This window comes from Lepus europaeus, chromosome 5, assembly GCF_033115175.1.
Source record: "Lepus europaeus isolate LE1 chromosome 5, mLepTim1.pri, whole genome shotgun sequence".
Taxonomy (NCBI): Eukaryota; Metazoa; Chordata; class Mammalia; order Lagomorpha; family Leporidae; genus Lepus; species Lepus europaeus.
This window is the reverse complement of record NC_084831.1, coordinates 94,983,746-95,001,946: the sequence shown is the minus strand read 5'-3', so window position 1 is coordinate 95,001,946 and position 18,201 is coordinate 94,983,746. Positions and strand designations below refer to the sequence as shown.

The following is an 18,201-nucleotide window of genomic DNA, read 5'->3' as shown; positions in this document are numbered from 1 at the left end:
AACTCAAAACTATGAAACTACTTTTATAAAACTGAGAAACACACAAACTGCTTGTCATACCTTGCAAAATTTGTCTGCTGGGTCCTGGTGCTTCTTTTAAAGAGGGACCATCTGTAGAGAATTAAGTTAAATTATTTTAAAACATACCTTCAATTCTGACTCAAATTTTTCAATTCAAAGTCCTTTTCATTCAAACGTATCATTAAGGATGAATGAATATATAGCCATATCACACCTAAAAATTATTTTTAAAATTTAATAAAGTAATTAAGTATAGGTAAATCCAGTGGAGGCAGTTTTAAAATATATCAATGGTACAGAGTATTTTGGAAACTGTATCAAAGAGTTAAAAGCACAGGAAATTAACAACACTGTCAATATCTTCAATATGCCTAAAATATCTTCTGCAGTCTTACAATTGAAAAATTCAGATAAAATCAAATGTACTGCATGAAGTTATAAGAGGTCCAAGAAATGAAACCAGGACAGAATTTAGGATACCCTGACTAAGACAAACATTTGTTTTTCAATATATTTTATATGTGTCAAGCATTTCATACAGAAGAAATAAGATTCTTATGGTAAAAAAGATGAAAACATTGATATAATTTCTACTTAAATACTTTGAGGATTACAGGTCAGCTATAACATAAAAGCAGAATATAGGTAAATAAGGTAAAAGAAGAGCAACACTTGTATTAAAAGATTATCAGGAAGACTGACAAGCTTTCTGATCACCACTAAATGAGTACCAGCCTGTACTCATTGGTTCTTGGCCCACAGCAGCAAAAGCCTATGTATGCTTATCATTCACTACTGCTTTGACAGAGTACCAATACAATGATCTGCAATAAGGCGACAGCAAAACACAAAAGCATAAGGCTACACAACCCTATTTTCTGACTATATATGGCGATGTGGGAAGGAAAAAGAAGCTACCCAGAATGCCCAGCTGATACTTAAAAGTGGCACTGTTTTAAAAATGAAACTACTGATCAAGGCATCAGATGGCCCTTTCTAGTAATAGGTCTAGATAAAGACATTTTAAAAAAAGATATTAATTTGAAAGGTGGTTATATAGAGAGAAAGACAAAGAGACAGAGACACACAGATGGAGAGAGTAATCTTCCATTTGTTTGTTCACTCCCCAAGTGGCTACATTTAGCCTCGCCAGACCAAAGCTAGGAGCCTAGAACTTCATCTGTGTCTCCCATGTAGGTGGCAGAGACCCAGGTACTTGGGCCATCTTCCACTGCTTTCCCAGGTGCATGAGCAGGGAACTCGACTGTAAATGGAGCAGCCAGCACTCGAACTGTTGCCCATATAGGATGCCAGTGTCACAGGCAGCGGCTTAACCAGCTGTATCACAATGCCTTCCCCAAAACATTTTCGAAATCACTATTTTAAAGGGTAGATTCTGCTATGCTAATGAAATAGTTAAAAAATACAGAAGGTCTTCAAAAGGTTCATGGAAAATGTACATTTTGAAAAAGCTATGCATGAATTTCAATTTTTTTAACCAAAATAAACTTATCTCTTAATCTCATTCTTCCACGAACTTTAAGTACTTGTGTGCAATTTCCATCAAAATGAAATCTAGAACCCCTCCCAGATAACCAGTATGTTATCACTAGTTGCTTAGCAAACCCATTTCTTTTTCCTGTTGGGTACACAACTAGGCTCCATTTCCTATGCTCCCTTAAGTTAGATGGTGCTCTAACACTGAGTTGCAGACAAAGAAATTTGACATGCAAACCACTGCCAGGCTCCTAAGAACATCTAACATAATCACCTATGTATTTTCCCTCCAGTTTGAGGCAAAGAATCCACTAGAACCTTCCATCAGTTAGGAATTCCACAAATAGAAGGAGTCTGGATCCCCAAACTGCCATGAGTTAAGTCCTCACTTTCCGTATCCTAACAACCTAAAGGCGATTTATTGCTTACGTTACTGAAATTTAAGTGTTTTTTCAAAAATACAGCTTGCTACACTCACAGTGTAGGACTCCAGTAAATATGAAGCTCACAGTATTTCCTTGTGATAGTAGAATGTCTCTTAGAAGCAAAATGAAATCATATTCCTTTTACCTTTGTACCCATACTTGGCTTACACAATATTTAGGGCAGAATGACAGTTAAGAACACAAATTTTTAAAGTCAGATTCTTTGTGCTCAAATCCTAGATTTTCTATTTACTAGTACTTATGACCTCTTTGTGTGCTTCAGTTCATTACTTAGAAAATGGCGACAACCGCTGTATCTACCACATCAGAATAAATATTTAGAGTATTTAAAAACTTAATGTATGAGAAGCACTTAGAACATGCTTGGCACACGAATGAAAATTTAAAACTCCAAGCAATAGCCAATACTCCTGTTGACAATAATGGTAACTGGAATGCGCAATGAGGTTACTGTACAAGTTGTATGACTCTGAACAAATGTATTTGATGAAATTTTTAAACATTTGTCTCTAGTTTACCAAAATAAGTATTGTATTAAAACCTAAAACATGTCTTTTCTAGCAATGTTTTTTTCTTTTTTTTTTTAGGTCTTCCTTCCGTTGGTTCATCCCTCAAATGGCCACCATGGCTGGCACGCTGCGCTGATCTGAAGCCAGGAGCCAGGTGCTTCCTCCTGGTCTCCCATGCGGCTGCAGGGCCCAAGGACCTGAGCCATCCTCCACTGCATTCCCGGGCCACAGCAGAGAGCTGGCCTGGAAGAGGGGCAACCGGGACAGGATCCGGTGCCCCAACCGAGACTAGAACCTGGGATGCCAGCACCGCAGGTGAAGGATTAGCCTAGTGAGCTGCGGCACCGGCCTTTTCTAGCAATTTTTAAAAATTACATCTTGTATACCTCCTCACCAAGTAATCCTAATCTCATTTTCTAATCTAAAATGCTGCAAAATCTGGATGTTCAGGAAGTAAAGGCTACGCAAATATTCTAAAAATTTGAAAAAATTCAAAATCTGAAACATTTTGGACAAACAATATGCAACTTAAGTTATTTGGCTTTTTGGGGTTTGGAGGTGGAAGAGAAATTAAACCTGGAGAAGGATTTTTCAGCATTTAATAAGATTTAAAAATAAATATAAATAGCACTTAAACATTCATGAACCCAGTGTTTAATAAGTTGTTCCTATATGCTAGGTCTGTGCTAGACTCTGTTAATGGACAGTTGTTCCTTTTCATTTCAATTTTGTCTGTGTTGAATCTCATAAACAGTCAGTTGAAATTCTAGGATAATTACAGGATCACATGATTATGCCATGTTATACCTTGTGAAAAGTAATCACTGACTACAGTGGGTAAAAGAGTAATTCAGAGTTTAAGGCAAGGATAAATGAAGTGTTGGAGTTAAGAAGAATAAATGCACGGGACTCTATTTGTAGATTCACAAAAATTCAAAAGCTTTTCTAAAACTGATCTGCCTGAGAATTCCTCAAGGCCATGCAACTTCTTGCTGATCTACTCTTCTCCTTCTTGACAAAATATACCTACATTTCACCTAAATGGAATCTAACTGCAGTGCACTGCTCATTGTATTTAAAAAACAATTCTACAGCAACAAACAAGGAGTCACTAGAAAATGTTGGTGTGCAATATAAGGGGAAAAAAGGCTTTAATAATGGATTAACAAGTCCATTTATAAGCCATGTGGTTCCCAATTTTTTGCTCTGATTAAAATGTAGGTATTAGCTAATAGAACACAGAATTAATAAATTAACAAAAATTTTTGGGCCGGCGCCATGGCTCACTAGGCTAATCCTCCGCCTTGCTGCACCGACACACCAGGTTCTAGTCCCGGTCGGGGCACCGGATTCTGTCCCGGTTGCCCCTCTTCCAAGCCAGCTCTCTGCTGTGGCCCGGGAGTGCAGTGGAGGATGGCCCAAGTGCTTGGGTCCTGCACCCCATGGGAGACCAGGAGAAGCCCCTGGCTCCAGCCATCGGATCAGCACAGTGCGCCGGCCGCAGCGCACCAACCGCGCCGGCCATTGGAGGGTGAACCAACGGCAAAGGAAGACCTTTCTCTCTGTCTCTCTCTCTCACTGTCCACTCTGCCTGTCAAAAAAAAAAAAAAAAAAATTTTTTTGATTCTAGATCATTGTAGATTTTGAAACTTATTTATAAAAGTGTTTAAAAAACTGAAACTGTTATAATAGTATTCCTCTATTTAAGTTTTCTTAGCATCATAAAGATGAAAAATGGGAACTGAACTGATATAAAAATCCTGCTTTATGACATTTAATTATTATTTCTCTATAAAAATAGAAAAAATAGCTCAAGTTATCTAATAAATATACATATTTCAAATATGAGACAACATGGAAATGGAATTAAAAGCTAAGTGCATTCTGATGCAAAAAGTTTTTAAAATCCATCCACAAAGTGAATTTTCACAACGTTGAAGATTTCGTATGCATGGATTTCAAAATTTTTATACCAAGGTAAATGTATCTTTTAATTCCAAGAATCATGAAGTTTCATTCTAAAATGTAACCTAAAATGTGTCAGAAATTACATTCTTTGCAATTGTTTGACCAAAATTTAAAAGAAATCATCTTATAAATGTGTGAAGGATATACAGTTTTTCAAAATTATTTTGGGATGCTTAAAGCAAATTGGAAAACTAAGGTTTCAAAGCATTTTTGTAATCATTACAAAAATAAGGCAAATTTTAGAATAACCCAGGCAACATATGCAAAAATAGACTAGTGGGATAACATCCAAACAAAAAGCTTCTGCACAGCAAAGGACATAAACAAAAGGAAAAGACAACTGATGGAATGGCACAACATATTTGTAAACTATATATCTGATAAAGAATTAATGTCTAAAATATATACACAACTCATATAACTCAGGAGCAGAAAAATAAATAACACGACTAAAAAATGAACGGAAATCTTTCCAAAGAGGACTCCACATGGCCAACAGGGATATGAAAAGGACAAGCTATGACATCTCACACCTGTTAATAAGTGTTGGTGAGAATGTGGAGAAAAGGGAACATTTGTACACTCTTGGTGGGAATGTAAATTAGTGTAGCCAGTATATACAACACAATGGAACTTCCTAAAAAAGTTAAAAATAAACCACCATATGACCAGCAAACCCACTCTGGAAAAATATGCAAAGAAACTCAAATTAGGATCTCAAGGAGCCATCTGAACTTCCATGTTCACTAGTGCATTAATTCACCATAGTCAAGACATGGAAGCAATCTAAAGTTCCATCAAAAATCAATGCATAAAGAAAATGTGGTGTGCACAAAATGCACAAATATATAATGGAATATTATTCAGCCTTAAAAGAGAAGGAAATTCTGCTACTTGAAAAAAACATGGATTAACTTGGAGAACATTATGCTAAGCCAGATAAGAATGACAAACATTACATGATACCACTTACATGAGGAATTTAAAATAGTCAAATTTATAAGGAGTAGAATGGTGGTTGCCAGAGATAGGAGGGAGATACAAAGGGGAAAGTATTAGTACAAATACAAAGTTTCAGTTACATCCTTTGTGCCTACCATTAATACCATTTGTGTGTGTGTGTTAATACCATTTGTGTGTGTGTGTGTGTATATATATATATACATATATTTGACAGGCAGAGTTAGACAGTGAGAGAGAGAGAGAGAAAGGTCTTCCTTCCATTGGTTCACCCCCCAAAGGGCCGGTATGGCTGGCGCTGTGCCAAACCGAAGCCAGGAGCCAGGTGCCTCCTCCTGGTTTCCCATGTAGGTGCAGGGCCCAAGCACTTGGGCCATCCTCCACTGCATTCCCGGGCCACAGCAGAGAGCTGGACTGGAAGAGGAGAAACCGGGACAGGATCCGGCGCCCCAACCAGGATTAGAACCCAGGGTGCTGGCGCCGCAGGCGGAGGATTAGCTTAGTGAGCCGTGGCGCCAGCCAATACCATTTGTATATTTAACAATTTGCCAACTGGATAGGTTTTATATTAAGTTTTCTAATCTAAATAGGTAAATAAGAATAAGTAAATTACAAGAGAAAATTTTTGGTAGTGATAGGTATGTCTATGATGTAAATTGAGGTGACAGTTTTACTGGTACATTTATCTCCAAATACATCAAGTTGTATACACTAAACATGTATATCTTTTTGTGTATTAATTATATTTCATTAAGGTAGTTAAATTTAAAGACTGAAAAATTAAGAGCTTAGAATTTTCAGTTCCCAAGGTTCCCATCATATTTTCAAATCTAAATCTTCAGGAGTCTGTCTATGCACCAAGTACAAATAATATTTAAGCACAGTCTATTTAAAGATTAACCAAGAGAATCCAAGATGGCAGAATAAGGAGGGTACTTACTGTTCCAGTCTAACGGGAAGACAGTTAAAAAAAAGTGGAGAGAGTGCGATCTCAGAGAAGAGTTAGGGGGATAAACTTCAGTGGAAACTCCATGCAAGTTAAAGGGACACGATGGATCTAAATGGATGGTGTGGACACTCAGCATGAATATGAACACAACACAGCACCTGAACAGTCAAGAATCTCAGCACCAGCTTTAGAGAGTGAGGTGAGACCAGACTTCAGCATCCCAAGCCATTGGTAATAAAGCTGTGGGGAAGGCCAAGTGTGAGTTAGACCTGGAGCCCTGTGGGGAGGGTATACCTGCTAACCTAGAAGGAAGAACGGGGTACGTTTCTCTCTCTTCTACCACCCAACAACAGCATTCAGTAACTAGCTAGAGATGGCAGATGCTATTTTGGATATACATAGCATCTGCACCAGCTTCTGTCTGAGCTCTCAGCAACCAGCTAAGAGGAGATTCCTGAGTCTGTTGGGAGAATTGACAGGGAGTTGGGTGCCCATGTAGGACTGTGAGGTGCCCCCAGCCTCCCGGCACATCACAGGCTCTGGGGCTTAGGCTGCCTGGGCAAAGTACCCAAACACATCTGGCTCTGGGAGTGTCTCTGTCTCTCTGGACGGGACAGATTGGCAGGGAAGAGTGGATCCTCCATGCCCCGTGACTGTGGGGACTTTGTGTGCTGGAACTGTGGAAACACACTGTGGCTGCATGGGAGAGCACAGGATGTGGCTGTTTCTGGACAGTCTTTATGGGCAGCTCCACATACTAGGGGTTCCCTGATTGCCAGGGGAGGGTCATTGCTGTAAGATCTGTGCCCACACCGAGGACTGCAGAGATCCTTCATGTGGTTCCTGTGGCAGTACGGATGAATATTGCACCCACTGGGGCTAGCAACTGGGCATAGGTGGCCCTGGTGGAGAGGAGGTGAGCATGAGACTACACCAACAAAGCGCATCAAATCCTTCTTACTGATTAAAAAAGGAGATTTACCATGCTTAACTAGGGTGTCAGCTTAAACACTTCCTTCATCCTGGAGCACTGAACAAAGCACCCTGGCCACACTTAGCACATGCCTCTGAGTATTCAGTGAAAGAAAAGACACTCCACTAAGCCTCAGAGGCACATTACAAAGATAAAAGCAACCAGAGGGGAAAGAAAAAAAAAAAACAATAGGTATCTCAACAAACACCTAAAAATAAACACAGAAATTCAAGAAATAAGAATAAGGAAGAAAACATGACATCCCCAAAGGAACACAACAACCCTTCAAAACTGGAATGTGAAGATGAAGAGATTGATGAAATGCCAGAAAAGGAATTAATTGAAATTTTAAAGAGAAATCAAAATAAAATATTAGAAATAAGGAATTCAATAGATCAAATAAAAAATGCGGTGGAAAGCATTAACAACAAACTTGGTGAGGCAGAAGAAAGAATATCCAAGTTAGAAGACAAATCTCTGAAAATTTTACAGTCAGACCAAAAAAAAAAATTAGAAATTAGAAAAATAAAAACATTGTTGGAGATTTATGAGATACTATGAAACAACCCAACATACAGGTCTTAGGATAGTAATGAGGTACTTCAATACCCCACTTTCAGTAACGGACAAATCAACCAGACAGAAAATCAGCAAGGAAACAACAGAGTTAATTTGCACTACAGACCAAATGGACCCAAAGGATATCTACAGAACTTTTCAACCTACAGTTTCAGAACACACATTCTTTTCACCAGTGCATTGAACTTTCTTTAGGATTGACCATATGCTAGGCCATAAAGCAAGTCTCAACAAATTCAAAAAAATCAAAATCATACCATGCATCTTCTCTGACCACAACAGAATGAAGCTGGAAATCAACAACTCAAGAATTTAACCAAGGACATCAAAGATCTCTACAATGAAAATTATAAAACATTAAAGAAAGAAACAGAAGACGACACAAAAAAAATGGATAAATCCTCCATGTCCATGGATTGAAAGCATCAATATCATCAAAATGTCCATACAACTGAAAGCAACTTATAGATCCAATGCAATCCCAATTAAAATACCAAGGACATTCTTCTTAGATATAAAAAAAAATGCTGAAATTCATATGGAAACACAGGAGACCCTGAATAGCTAAAGCAATCTTATATAACAAAAACAAACCCAGAGGCATCAACATACAAGATTTCTTTTTTTTTTTTTTAAGATTTATTTATTTAGTTGAGAGGCAGAGTGATAGAGAAGCAGAGGCAGAGAGAGAAAGGTCCTCCATCTGCTGGTTCACTCCCCAGATGGCCACGATAGTCAGAGCTGCACTGATTCAAAGCCAGGAGTCTCTTCTAGGTTTTCCATGCAGGCGCAGGTGCCAAGATGTGGGCCATCTTCCACTGCTTTCCCAGACCATAGCAGAGAGCTGGATAAGAAGTGGAGCAGCTGGGACTCGAACCAGCGCCCATATGGGATGCTGGAACTGCAGGCGGCGGCTTCACCTGCTATACCACAGCGCCGGCCCCAGTATACAAGATTTCAAGACATATTACAGGGCAGTTTTAATCAAAATAGTCTGGTACTATCATAAAAAAAAAAAAAAATGGGTGGACCAATGGAACCAAGTAGAAACCCCAGAAATCAATCCACGCAACTACAACCAACTTATCTTTGACAAAGGATCTAAAATCAAGCCCTGGAGCAAGGACTGTCTCTTCAACAAATGGTGCTGGGAAAACTAGACCTCAGCATTCAGAAGTATGAAGCAAGACCCCCTACATTACACCTTATATAAAAATCAACTCAAAATGGATTAAAGACATAAATCTACAACCTGATGCCATCAAATTATTAAAGAACATTGAGTAAACCCTGGAAGACATTGGCACAGGTAAAGACTTCTTGGAAAAGACCCCAGAGCATAGGCAATTAAAGACAAAATTGACAAATGGGATTATATCAAATTGAGAAGCTTCTGCACTGTGAAAGAAATTACTCAGCAAAGTGAAGAGGCAACCAACAGAATGGGAGAAAATATCTGTAAACCTTGCAACTGATAAAGGGTGAATATCCAGAATCTATAAAAAGCTTAAGAATTTCAACAACAAAGAAACAATCTAGTTAAGAAATGGGCAAAGGACTTGAACAGACATTTTTCAAAAAAGGAACTCCAAATGGCCAACAGACACATGAGAAAATGCTCAGGATCTCTAGCCATCAGGGAAATGCAAACCAAAACCACAATGAGGTTTCACCTCACCCTAGTTAGACAGGCTTTCATGTAGAAGTCAACAAACAACAAATGGCTAGCAAGCATGTAGGGTAAAGGTACCCTAATCCACTGTTGGTGGGAATTATAAACTGGTATAGCCACTGTTGAAGACAGTATGAAGATACCTCAGAAATCTGAATATAGACCTACCATAGGACCCAACCATCCCACTCCTGGGAATTTACCCAAACCAAAAGAAATAATCATATTAAAAAGTTATCCATGTCCCCATGTTTTTTATAGCTCAATGTGCAAGAACTAAGATATGGAATCCACCCAGATGTCCATCAAAAGAAGAATGGATAAAGAAATTATGGGATATGTAAACCATAGAGAACTACACAGCAGCTAAAGAAAAAAGAAATAATTTGCAACAAAGTGGATACAACTAGAAACCATTTTACTTAGTGAAATAAGTCAGTCCCCAAAAGACAAATATCCTATGTTCTCCCTTATCTGTGGTAACTAATAGAGTATCTAAAACATAATCTATGGAAGTGAAATTGATACTTTGAGATATGATATGACTTTGAACAGCCCTTATCTCAACTATTGAAGAACAGGTTTTTAATTTTTTTTTTTTTTTTTGGTAATACCATTTGTTGAACACTTTACTTTGTGTAGGGTTAGTCTTTTGTGTATATTTTACTTGAAAATAGATCTTAGTAGAAATAAGAATGGGAATAGGAGAGGGAGGAAGACAGAGGGTGGGAATGTGAGTGGGAGAGAGGATAGGGTGGGAAGAATCACTATTCCTAAATTTATATTTATGAAATGTTTGAAGTCTGTAAATAAATATACCTTAAATAAAAGGTTTCTAGGTTAAAAAAACAGATTAATCAAACTGTATCTCCTATTAATCTAAACCCTGATATTTATGAGTAAACTGTTTAAACTATAATTTAAAATAAAATATTAAGTTGATATATAAGTTATAACTTCGTATATAAATGCTGTAAATGTTAAAAGGCAAAAAAGAAATATTAGATAATAAACATCAAGAATTAAAAAAAAAAAAGATTGAAAATTCCTATGGTATTTTTACAAGTTTATATAACACAATAGGCTTCATTATACTTAAAAAATTATTTTCGGCCGGCGCTGTGGCTTAACAGGCTAATCCTCCACCTTGCGGCGCCGGCACACCGGGTTCTAGTCCCGGTCGGGGCGCCGGATTCTGTCCCGGTTGCCCCTCTTCCAGGCCAGCTCTCTGCTATGGCCCGGGAAGGCAGTGGAGGATGGCCCAAATCCTTCCTGCACCCGCATGGGAGACCAGGAGAAGCACCTGGCTCCTGGCTTCGGATCAGCACGATGTGCCTGCTGCAGCAGCCATTGGAGGGTGAACCAACGGCAAAAAGGAAGACCTTTCTCTCTGTCTCTCTCACTATCCACTCTGCCTATCAAAAAAAAAAAAAAAATTATTTTCATTTGCTAAATTGCAATTATTCCTCATTCACTGACATTCATTTAAAATAGTGCAATTTTATTACAATGTTTACTTAAAAGAGTTAATTTCATGATATACTAAAAATGAACTAGGCCTAGAAACCATTTAGACTGATTACTTAGAAAATTTATGACAATACACTTTTAATAGACTACTTCAACTAGGAAAAGTAACCTACACAATTTCTATGTATTTGGAAGGTTATCAAACTGAAAATCTTTAGGCTATACTCACCATGAGAATGAAAATGTCCATGTCCATGAGCATGATCATGGCTATGTGCAGCACCAGGTTTCACTTCGTGACTGTGGCAGTGATCTCCATGGCTATGTGCCGAGTCTAGAGCACCATTAAAGAGGGAATGACTGTGTCCATGGCCTAGAAAAGAGTGTTACAACAGAAAAATACATTACATAGTTACAATAATGTTGAAACTACTAAAAAGAATCTTCTCTAAAGCCTGATTCAATTCAATGAACATTTACTTGTTAGAAGTGTTATAGATTAATTTAAATAATCCCAAATTCCTATAGGACAAAAGTGAATGCATAAAAAAAGGTGACAGACTTTCCTGGAAATGAAAATAAGTACTGACTAGAAGGACACAGAAATATTTGAAGATAGTTATTTGTATATTCAAGAAATATTTATTTGGGTTATACTATGTTAAAGACACTGGGACATAGCAGTAAAAACACACACACACTAACAAATATTACAGAAAATATTTGCAAATGGTCACAATGAGACAAAGACAGACAAGCTGCTGCCTTTAGTAAGAAGGTTTTGAAACATAATATTAAAACTTTCAAGCCATCAAGAAATATCTTAATGAGTCTATTGAAAAGCACACAAAAACACTGAATGTTACCCAATTTATAAGTATCATTCATGTTTGCAAAAATTTTAATTACCAGCACAAATTCAGCATTACATTTTAAGAAAAAATGCATGACTATGGGATGGTGGAAGGGATTACCTCAGTGAACCACCACTTCTCGAAAACATCAAAATTATGAAACACATACCATAAACCAACAATCATTAATTCCCAGAATACTGGCAATTGGCCGGCGCCATGGCTTAACAGGCTAATCCTCCGCCTTGCGGTGCCAGCACACCAGGTTCTAGTCCCAGTTGGGGCGCCAGATGCTATCCCAGTCGCCCCTCTTCCAGGCCAGATCTCTGCTATGGCCCGGGAAGGCAGTGGAGGATGGCCCAAGTGCTTGGGCCCTGCACCCACATGGAAGACCAGGAGAAGCACCTGGCTCCTGGCTTCGGATCAGCGCGATGTGCTGGCCGCAGCGGCCATTGGAGGGTGAACCGACGGCAGAAAGGAAGACCTTTCTCTCTGTCTCTCTCACTATCCACTCTGCCTGTCCAAAAAAAAAAAAAAAAAAAGAATACTGGCAATTAATCACAACAAAAAAACACACTAGAAATCATTTATCCATAAGAAACTACTGAACTATGGTAAGACAGCAAGAATCTTTGACCTTTAAATTTAAAACTATTCCCATTCTACCTTCCTTCCTGGCACCTGAGCAAAGTAGCCAAAAGTCAGGCAGGAATACAGATAAGGAAATAGTTGATGTCTTTTGGTGATTTCTTAAAAACATCACCTTCTTCACGATCAATATTTTGTCCAAACTTTCAGTTTCCTGGGAAAATTTATTTTAGCAGTGTGGATCTTAAGAGCCTAGCTCAGCTTGAGGAGGACAAAGTTTGGGAGCAAGACATCACTAAAACAATGGCTAATTCCTAGTAGTAACTCAGATGCAGAAGGCTGAGATAGCTATTGTGGCAAAGAAAAGCCTGACAGAGAATTAAAAAGAAATGCCTAAGTAGACAACCCTAGGCAACTTTGAAAACCAACATATTCCTGGGGATCTAAAAGGTTATACACACACTGTATACACGTGGAAGAAAGACTTGACAAGGAAGAATTCATCATTCATCTCGCATTGACCTTGAAACCCTTCAGAAGCAGGAAGTGAAAGCAAAGGATGTCTTACACTGCCTAAAATTTAAGTCTTGCTTTCTCAAAAAGATGCCACTGGCAAAAATAGAAGATGTATAAACTTGGCATTTAGGGAAATATGCTAATCACTAGCTGACCACTAAATTATACTAGCCCAGATGTGATTCTCTAGGAAGCAAGGTAAAAACAAGGACAAAAACTTAAAATTTACAACAAACAGAAAACTCAATGATTACAACTTAAATCTACTTAATTAGCCTAGAAGAAAAATAACACAACAATAAAAACACACACCATGAATAACAAACCTTGACAGTAAGATACAATCCCATAGCAGAATAGTTACAGGGGCTCGCACTGTGATGCAGCGTGGTAAAGCCCTGGCCTAAAGCACTAGCATCCTATATGGGCACCAGTTTTAGTCATGGCTGTTCCTCTTCTGATCCAGCTCTCTACTATGGCATGGAAAACAGCAGAAAATGGCCCAAGTCCTTGGGCCCCCGCATGAACATGGGAAACCCAGAAGAAGCTCCTGGCTCCTGGCTTTAAATCAGCACAATTCCGGCCATTCTGGCCAACTGGGGAATGAACCAGAAGATGGAAGACCTCTTGCTCTCTGCCTCTCCTCTCTCTCTGTGTAACTCTTGACTTTCAAATAAAGAAATAAATCTTAAAAAAAAAAAAAAAGCTTTATATAGAGACCTCAAGATCAAATCAATGGAAGTCAAATACATAAAAAAAATCTTGAAAGTTCTGCAAGACAAAAACAACTTATGCACATAGGAAACACAACAAAACTACTAAGTGACTTCTCAAAAGGAACCATGGCTGTCAAAATACATTAAGATGATATCAAATTGTTAGGGGGAAAAACTAAACCAAAAATTCTATATTCAACTAAAATCTCCTTTAAAATAATGGAGAAATTAAGACATTTCCAGATGAAAAGTTGTCCCTCAAAAACATTAGCAAGTCCTTCAGGGTGAAATGAAAGGACGCTAATCAGTAACTCAAATCCACAAGAAGAAAGAACATTAGTAAAGGAACATAAGTAATATGAAAGAAAGATTACACATTTTTTAAAAAAGATTTACTATTTACTTGAAAGGCAGAGTTATAAAGAGGCATAGGTAGAGCTCACTCACAAATGGCCACAAAGGTTGGAGATGGGCCGATCTGAAGCCAGAAGCCAGCAGCTTCTTCCAGGTCACCCACATGGGTACAGGGGCCCAGGCACTTGGGCCATCTTCCACTGCTTTCCCAGGCCATAGCAGAGAGCTGGATCAGAAGTGAAGCAGCCAGGACTCAAACTAGCACCCATATGGGATGCCAGCAATGCAGGAGGCGGCTTTACCCGCTATGCTATAGAGCCAGCCCTAAGAGTACGCACATTTTCAACACTATTATTTTCTTATGTGGTTTAAAAGACAGTTGCATCAATAAATTTTTTTTAAAAAACTTCTATTTAATTAATATAAATTTCAAAAGTACAACCTTTGAATTATAGCAGTTTTCCCCCATAACCACCCTCCCAACCACAAACCATCCCATCTCCTACTTCTTCTCCAATCCCATTCTTCATTAAGATTCATTTTTAATTCTCTTTATATACAGAAGATCAACTTAGCATATACTAAGTAAAGATTTCAGCAGTTTGCACCTACACAGAAACACAAAATATAAAGTACTGTTTGAAGACTAGTTTTACCGTTAATTCGCATAGCACAACACATTAAGGACAGAGCTCCTACAGGTGGAATAAGTGCACAGTGACTCCTGTTGTTGATTTAACAACTGACACTCTGATTTATGACTTCAGTAATCACCCAAGGCTCTTGTCATGAGTTGCCAAGGCTATGGAAGCCTCTTGAGTTCACAAACTCTGACCTTATTTAGACAAGACCATAATCAAAGTGGAAGTTCTCTCCTCCCTTCAGAGAAAGGTACTTCTTCTTTGATGGCCTGTTCTTTCCACTGGCATCTCACTCACAGAGATCATTCATTTAGGTCAATTTTTGCCACAGTGTCTTGGCTTTCCATGCCTGAGAAACACTCATGGGCTTTTTAGCCAGATCTGAATGCCTCAAGGGCTGATTCTGAAGCCAGAGTGCTGTTTAGGGCATCTGCCATTGTGTGAGACTGCTGTGTATCCCACTTCCCATGTTGGACAGTTGTCTCCTTTTTAATTCTATCAATTAATAAATAAATATTATAAAACTGTTGATGGGAGTTATGGTTTGGATATGGCTTAAGTGTGCACCCAAGGGTCAATGGTTTGAAATTTCTTCATCGCAAGTATTAAACTGAACTGAATGTGGTATTTGGAGATGTGGCCTTTGAGAGATAATTAGAATTAGATACGGTCATCAGGGTGGAGCCCTTAAGAGTTAATTAGGAGTGGCTTTATAAGATGAGGAGGGCAGTCCAAGAGACATCCCTGCCTTTAGTAATGTGATATCCTGCGCCACCTGGGGATTATGTTAGTAAGAAGGCCATTGTCAGGTACAACCCCATAGACCTCCAGAACCATGAGCCAAAATAAAACTCTGCTTTATAAAGCAGCCTGCCTTGGATATTTTGTTCTAGTAATAAAATGTGGACAGATACAATGGGCTTGAATAAACATGTATTTTGACAGTGGTCCGGGGGGGGGGGGCAACAGAGGTTTGGGTAGTTTTTGTGTAATACTGAATTAAGTTACTACTGACCTAAACTAGATTGTCTTATTAAGTTTAGATGCTACTTGTAAACCCTAGAGCAGTTGTTAAGATAATAAAGTACATAATTGTGATAACAAAACTGGTTATTTATACTTAGGAGAAAAAAAATTAAGCCCTAATTCATCTCATCCAAAATAAATTACATGTAGATGAAGAACCAAAGGTAGGTGGAAAAAAATCATCAAACCAAAATTTCTAAAGTATTAAATATAAGAGATTATATTTATGACCCTGGGATGGGAAACTATTTAAATAAAGCAGAAAACATAACAAGAAAAAATGTAAGACAAAAAGTAAACTATATCAAAATCAAGAATTCCTACATAAAGTTTAAATATACACAACACTAGAAAAAGATGTCTGCAACACATAAAACAAAGGATTAAAGTAGAAAATATTAAAAATGAATATAAGTATATTAAAAATAACAGAAAAGCAAGCAAAAATATACTCAGGAGAGGAAAAGTCTGAATGACCTAAACACATGAGAAAGATGTTCAACTTATTGGAAAATAAATAAAATCAGACACTATTTAACAGTTTTATTCCCACAATATTATGCACTTATGTAAGCAGGAGGAAATTTGCGCTTGCATTTATTCCTGGGAGTAAATATGAAAGACAGTTATTTAGGAAGAAAATGTTCAAATGTCTATTGAAACTAAAAATGTATATATACTATGTTCCAACAATTCTATCTACACCCTAGCATACTCAAAGAATTTTCCATGCCGATGGAACTGTTCTCCATATGTACTGTCCAAAGCAGCAGTGTCATGTGACAACACTTGATGTGTCACTAGTGTGAATAAGGAACTAAATTTCTATATTGTACTTCAATTGACTACAATTTAAATTGAAATAGACAGATGTGACTAACAAGTGCTTTATAAGACAGCATAGCTCTGAAAACACTCTTGCACATGTTCACAAAGAAAGGCTTCATATAGATTAGTGAAAAAAATGTAAACAATTTAAAATCTATCCACAGAACACTGGTTAAATACACCAGGATTACCCACATCATAGAGCTTTATATGGCTGTTAACTAAACAAGGTAGATGATGTATACCAAATGGAAGGATTCAAAAAACAATTATGCCATAAATTTCATATGCACACACAAATATAATTTTTAGGAACCAGATTAGTTTTGTGATTTTTCTGATACCTGTTTTATATAAATAATATCACTCTACATACATGAGCTATAGGAAATCTGAAGGAATCCACACTGCACTGAGAAGACAATGAAATGGAGAAGAATGGCTCAGGAAGACATTATATAGTTTAACTTTAAAATTATTAAATTTTCTTAAGTAAATAATTGACAGAAATTTAGTAGGAAATGAAGAAACAAAAGGTCCTAACCATCATACCAGATCCATGAGAATGTCCATGACCTCCATGCTTGAAAACAAATATTCCTATTAGGTTCACCACAAAGCCAAGAATTGAAACAAGTAGCAGTCTCTCATGGTGTACATCTGGAGGTGCTAATGCTCTCTAGAAAATACACAATACAAACAAATAGCATTGACATAACTTTTAATTGATCAATTGATAAAAATATAGTATTAAAAATGTCAAATAACTTTCAGAATTGAAAGCACTCAAAAAATATCTGTCAAATAGTTTATAGAAATAAAACCAGGACTCACATTCTGCAAAAGAAGCAATTGTATATTTTTAAATAAATACTTTAAAGTCTGAATATTTGGCCTCAAACCTAATCCTCTTCATTATCTTAAAATAATACCTCCAGTTTTAAGTTCATTAACATGTACATTTTCTTGCTCTTTAAAAAAAAAATACCAAATATTAAAGATTCATTGGGAAAACTTTCAGGTTCTATTTTCTTTAAGAACTTTCTAAATTGACCTAAACGTATTTTTCATAGTGTCAACGCTTTATACATAGCTTGTAAAGTATGGACATTTCTTTCAATTTCAAAAAATTTCCCTTAATTTTAATAATTTCAACTGTTTTTAAACTCCTCCTGTATACAGATAATATCTTGTCTGATTCAAAACTGTTCTCATATATAATGATCATTTAAAACAGCTCAATTACATGCATTTTTAGGTAATAAACATTTTTATTACAGAACTATCATTAATAAATTCTAATCATTATCTACTATACCTCAACTCCTTCTGAGAAAATAAAAAAAGCTGTGAAGATCAAAAATAGGCCATTGACAAAGCCAGCCAGAACTTCAGCTCTAACATACCTAAAAAAAGAGCAAAAAACTGAATTATTAAATTATTTCTTAAAAATCACATGATAAATTTATGTGTGTTCAATGATTCTAAACCATATTTGATTATAAGTGGACAGCAAAGACCAAGTATTTATTATATAGCATATTTTATTTTATATTATAGAAATGAGTGAATAAATTCCATTATTTTGAATTAATGTTTAATAGCAGAATGCCACAAAGCACACAGATTTCTAC

The 18,201-nt window shown here is 37.1% G+C and overlaps 1 protein-coding gene across 1 annotated transcript in view; it reads right to left on the bottom strand.

Annotated features, from left to right (window-relative positions):
- Positions 1 to 18,201, bottom strand: part of SLC30A7 (solute carrier family 30 member 7) — a 92,642-nt gene that overhangs the window by 58,940 nt on the left and 15,501 nt on the right. Inside the window, exons 4-7 of the mRNA XM_062191839.1 lie at positions 17,886 to 17,973; positions 17,120 to 17,246; positions 11,274 to 11,417; positions 61 to 111 (exon numbers count right to left, since the gene is read on the bottom strand). Of these exons, the coding sequence (XP_062047823.1) occupies positions 61 to 111; positions 11,274 to 11,417; positions 17,120 to 17,246; positions 17,886 to 17,973 (410 nt within the window). The remainder of the gene's footprint in view (positions 1 to 60; positions 112 to 11,273; positions 11,418 to 17,119; positions 17,247 to 17,885; positions 17,974 to 18,201) is intronic.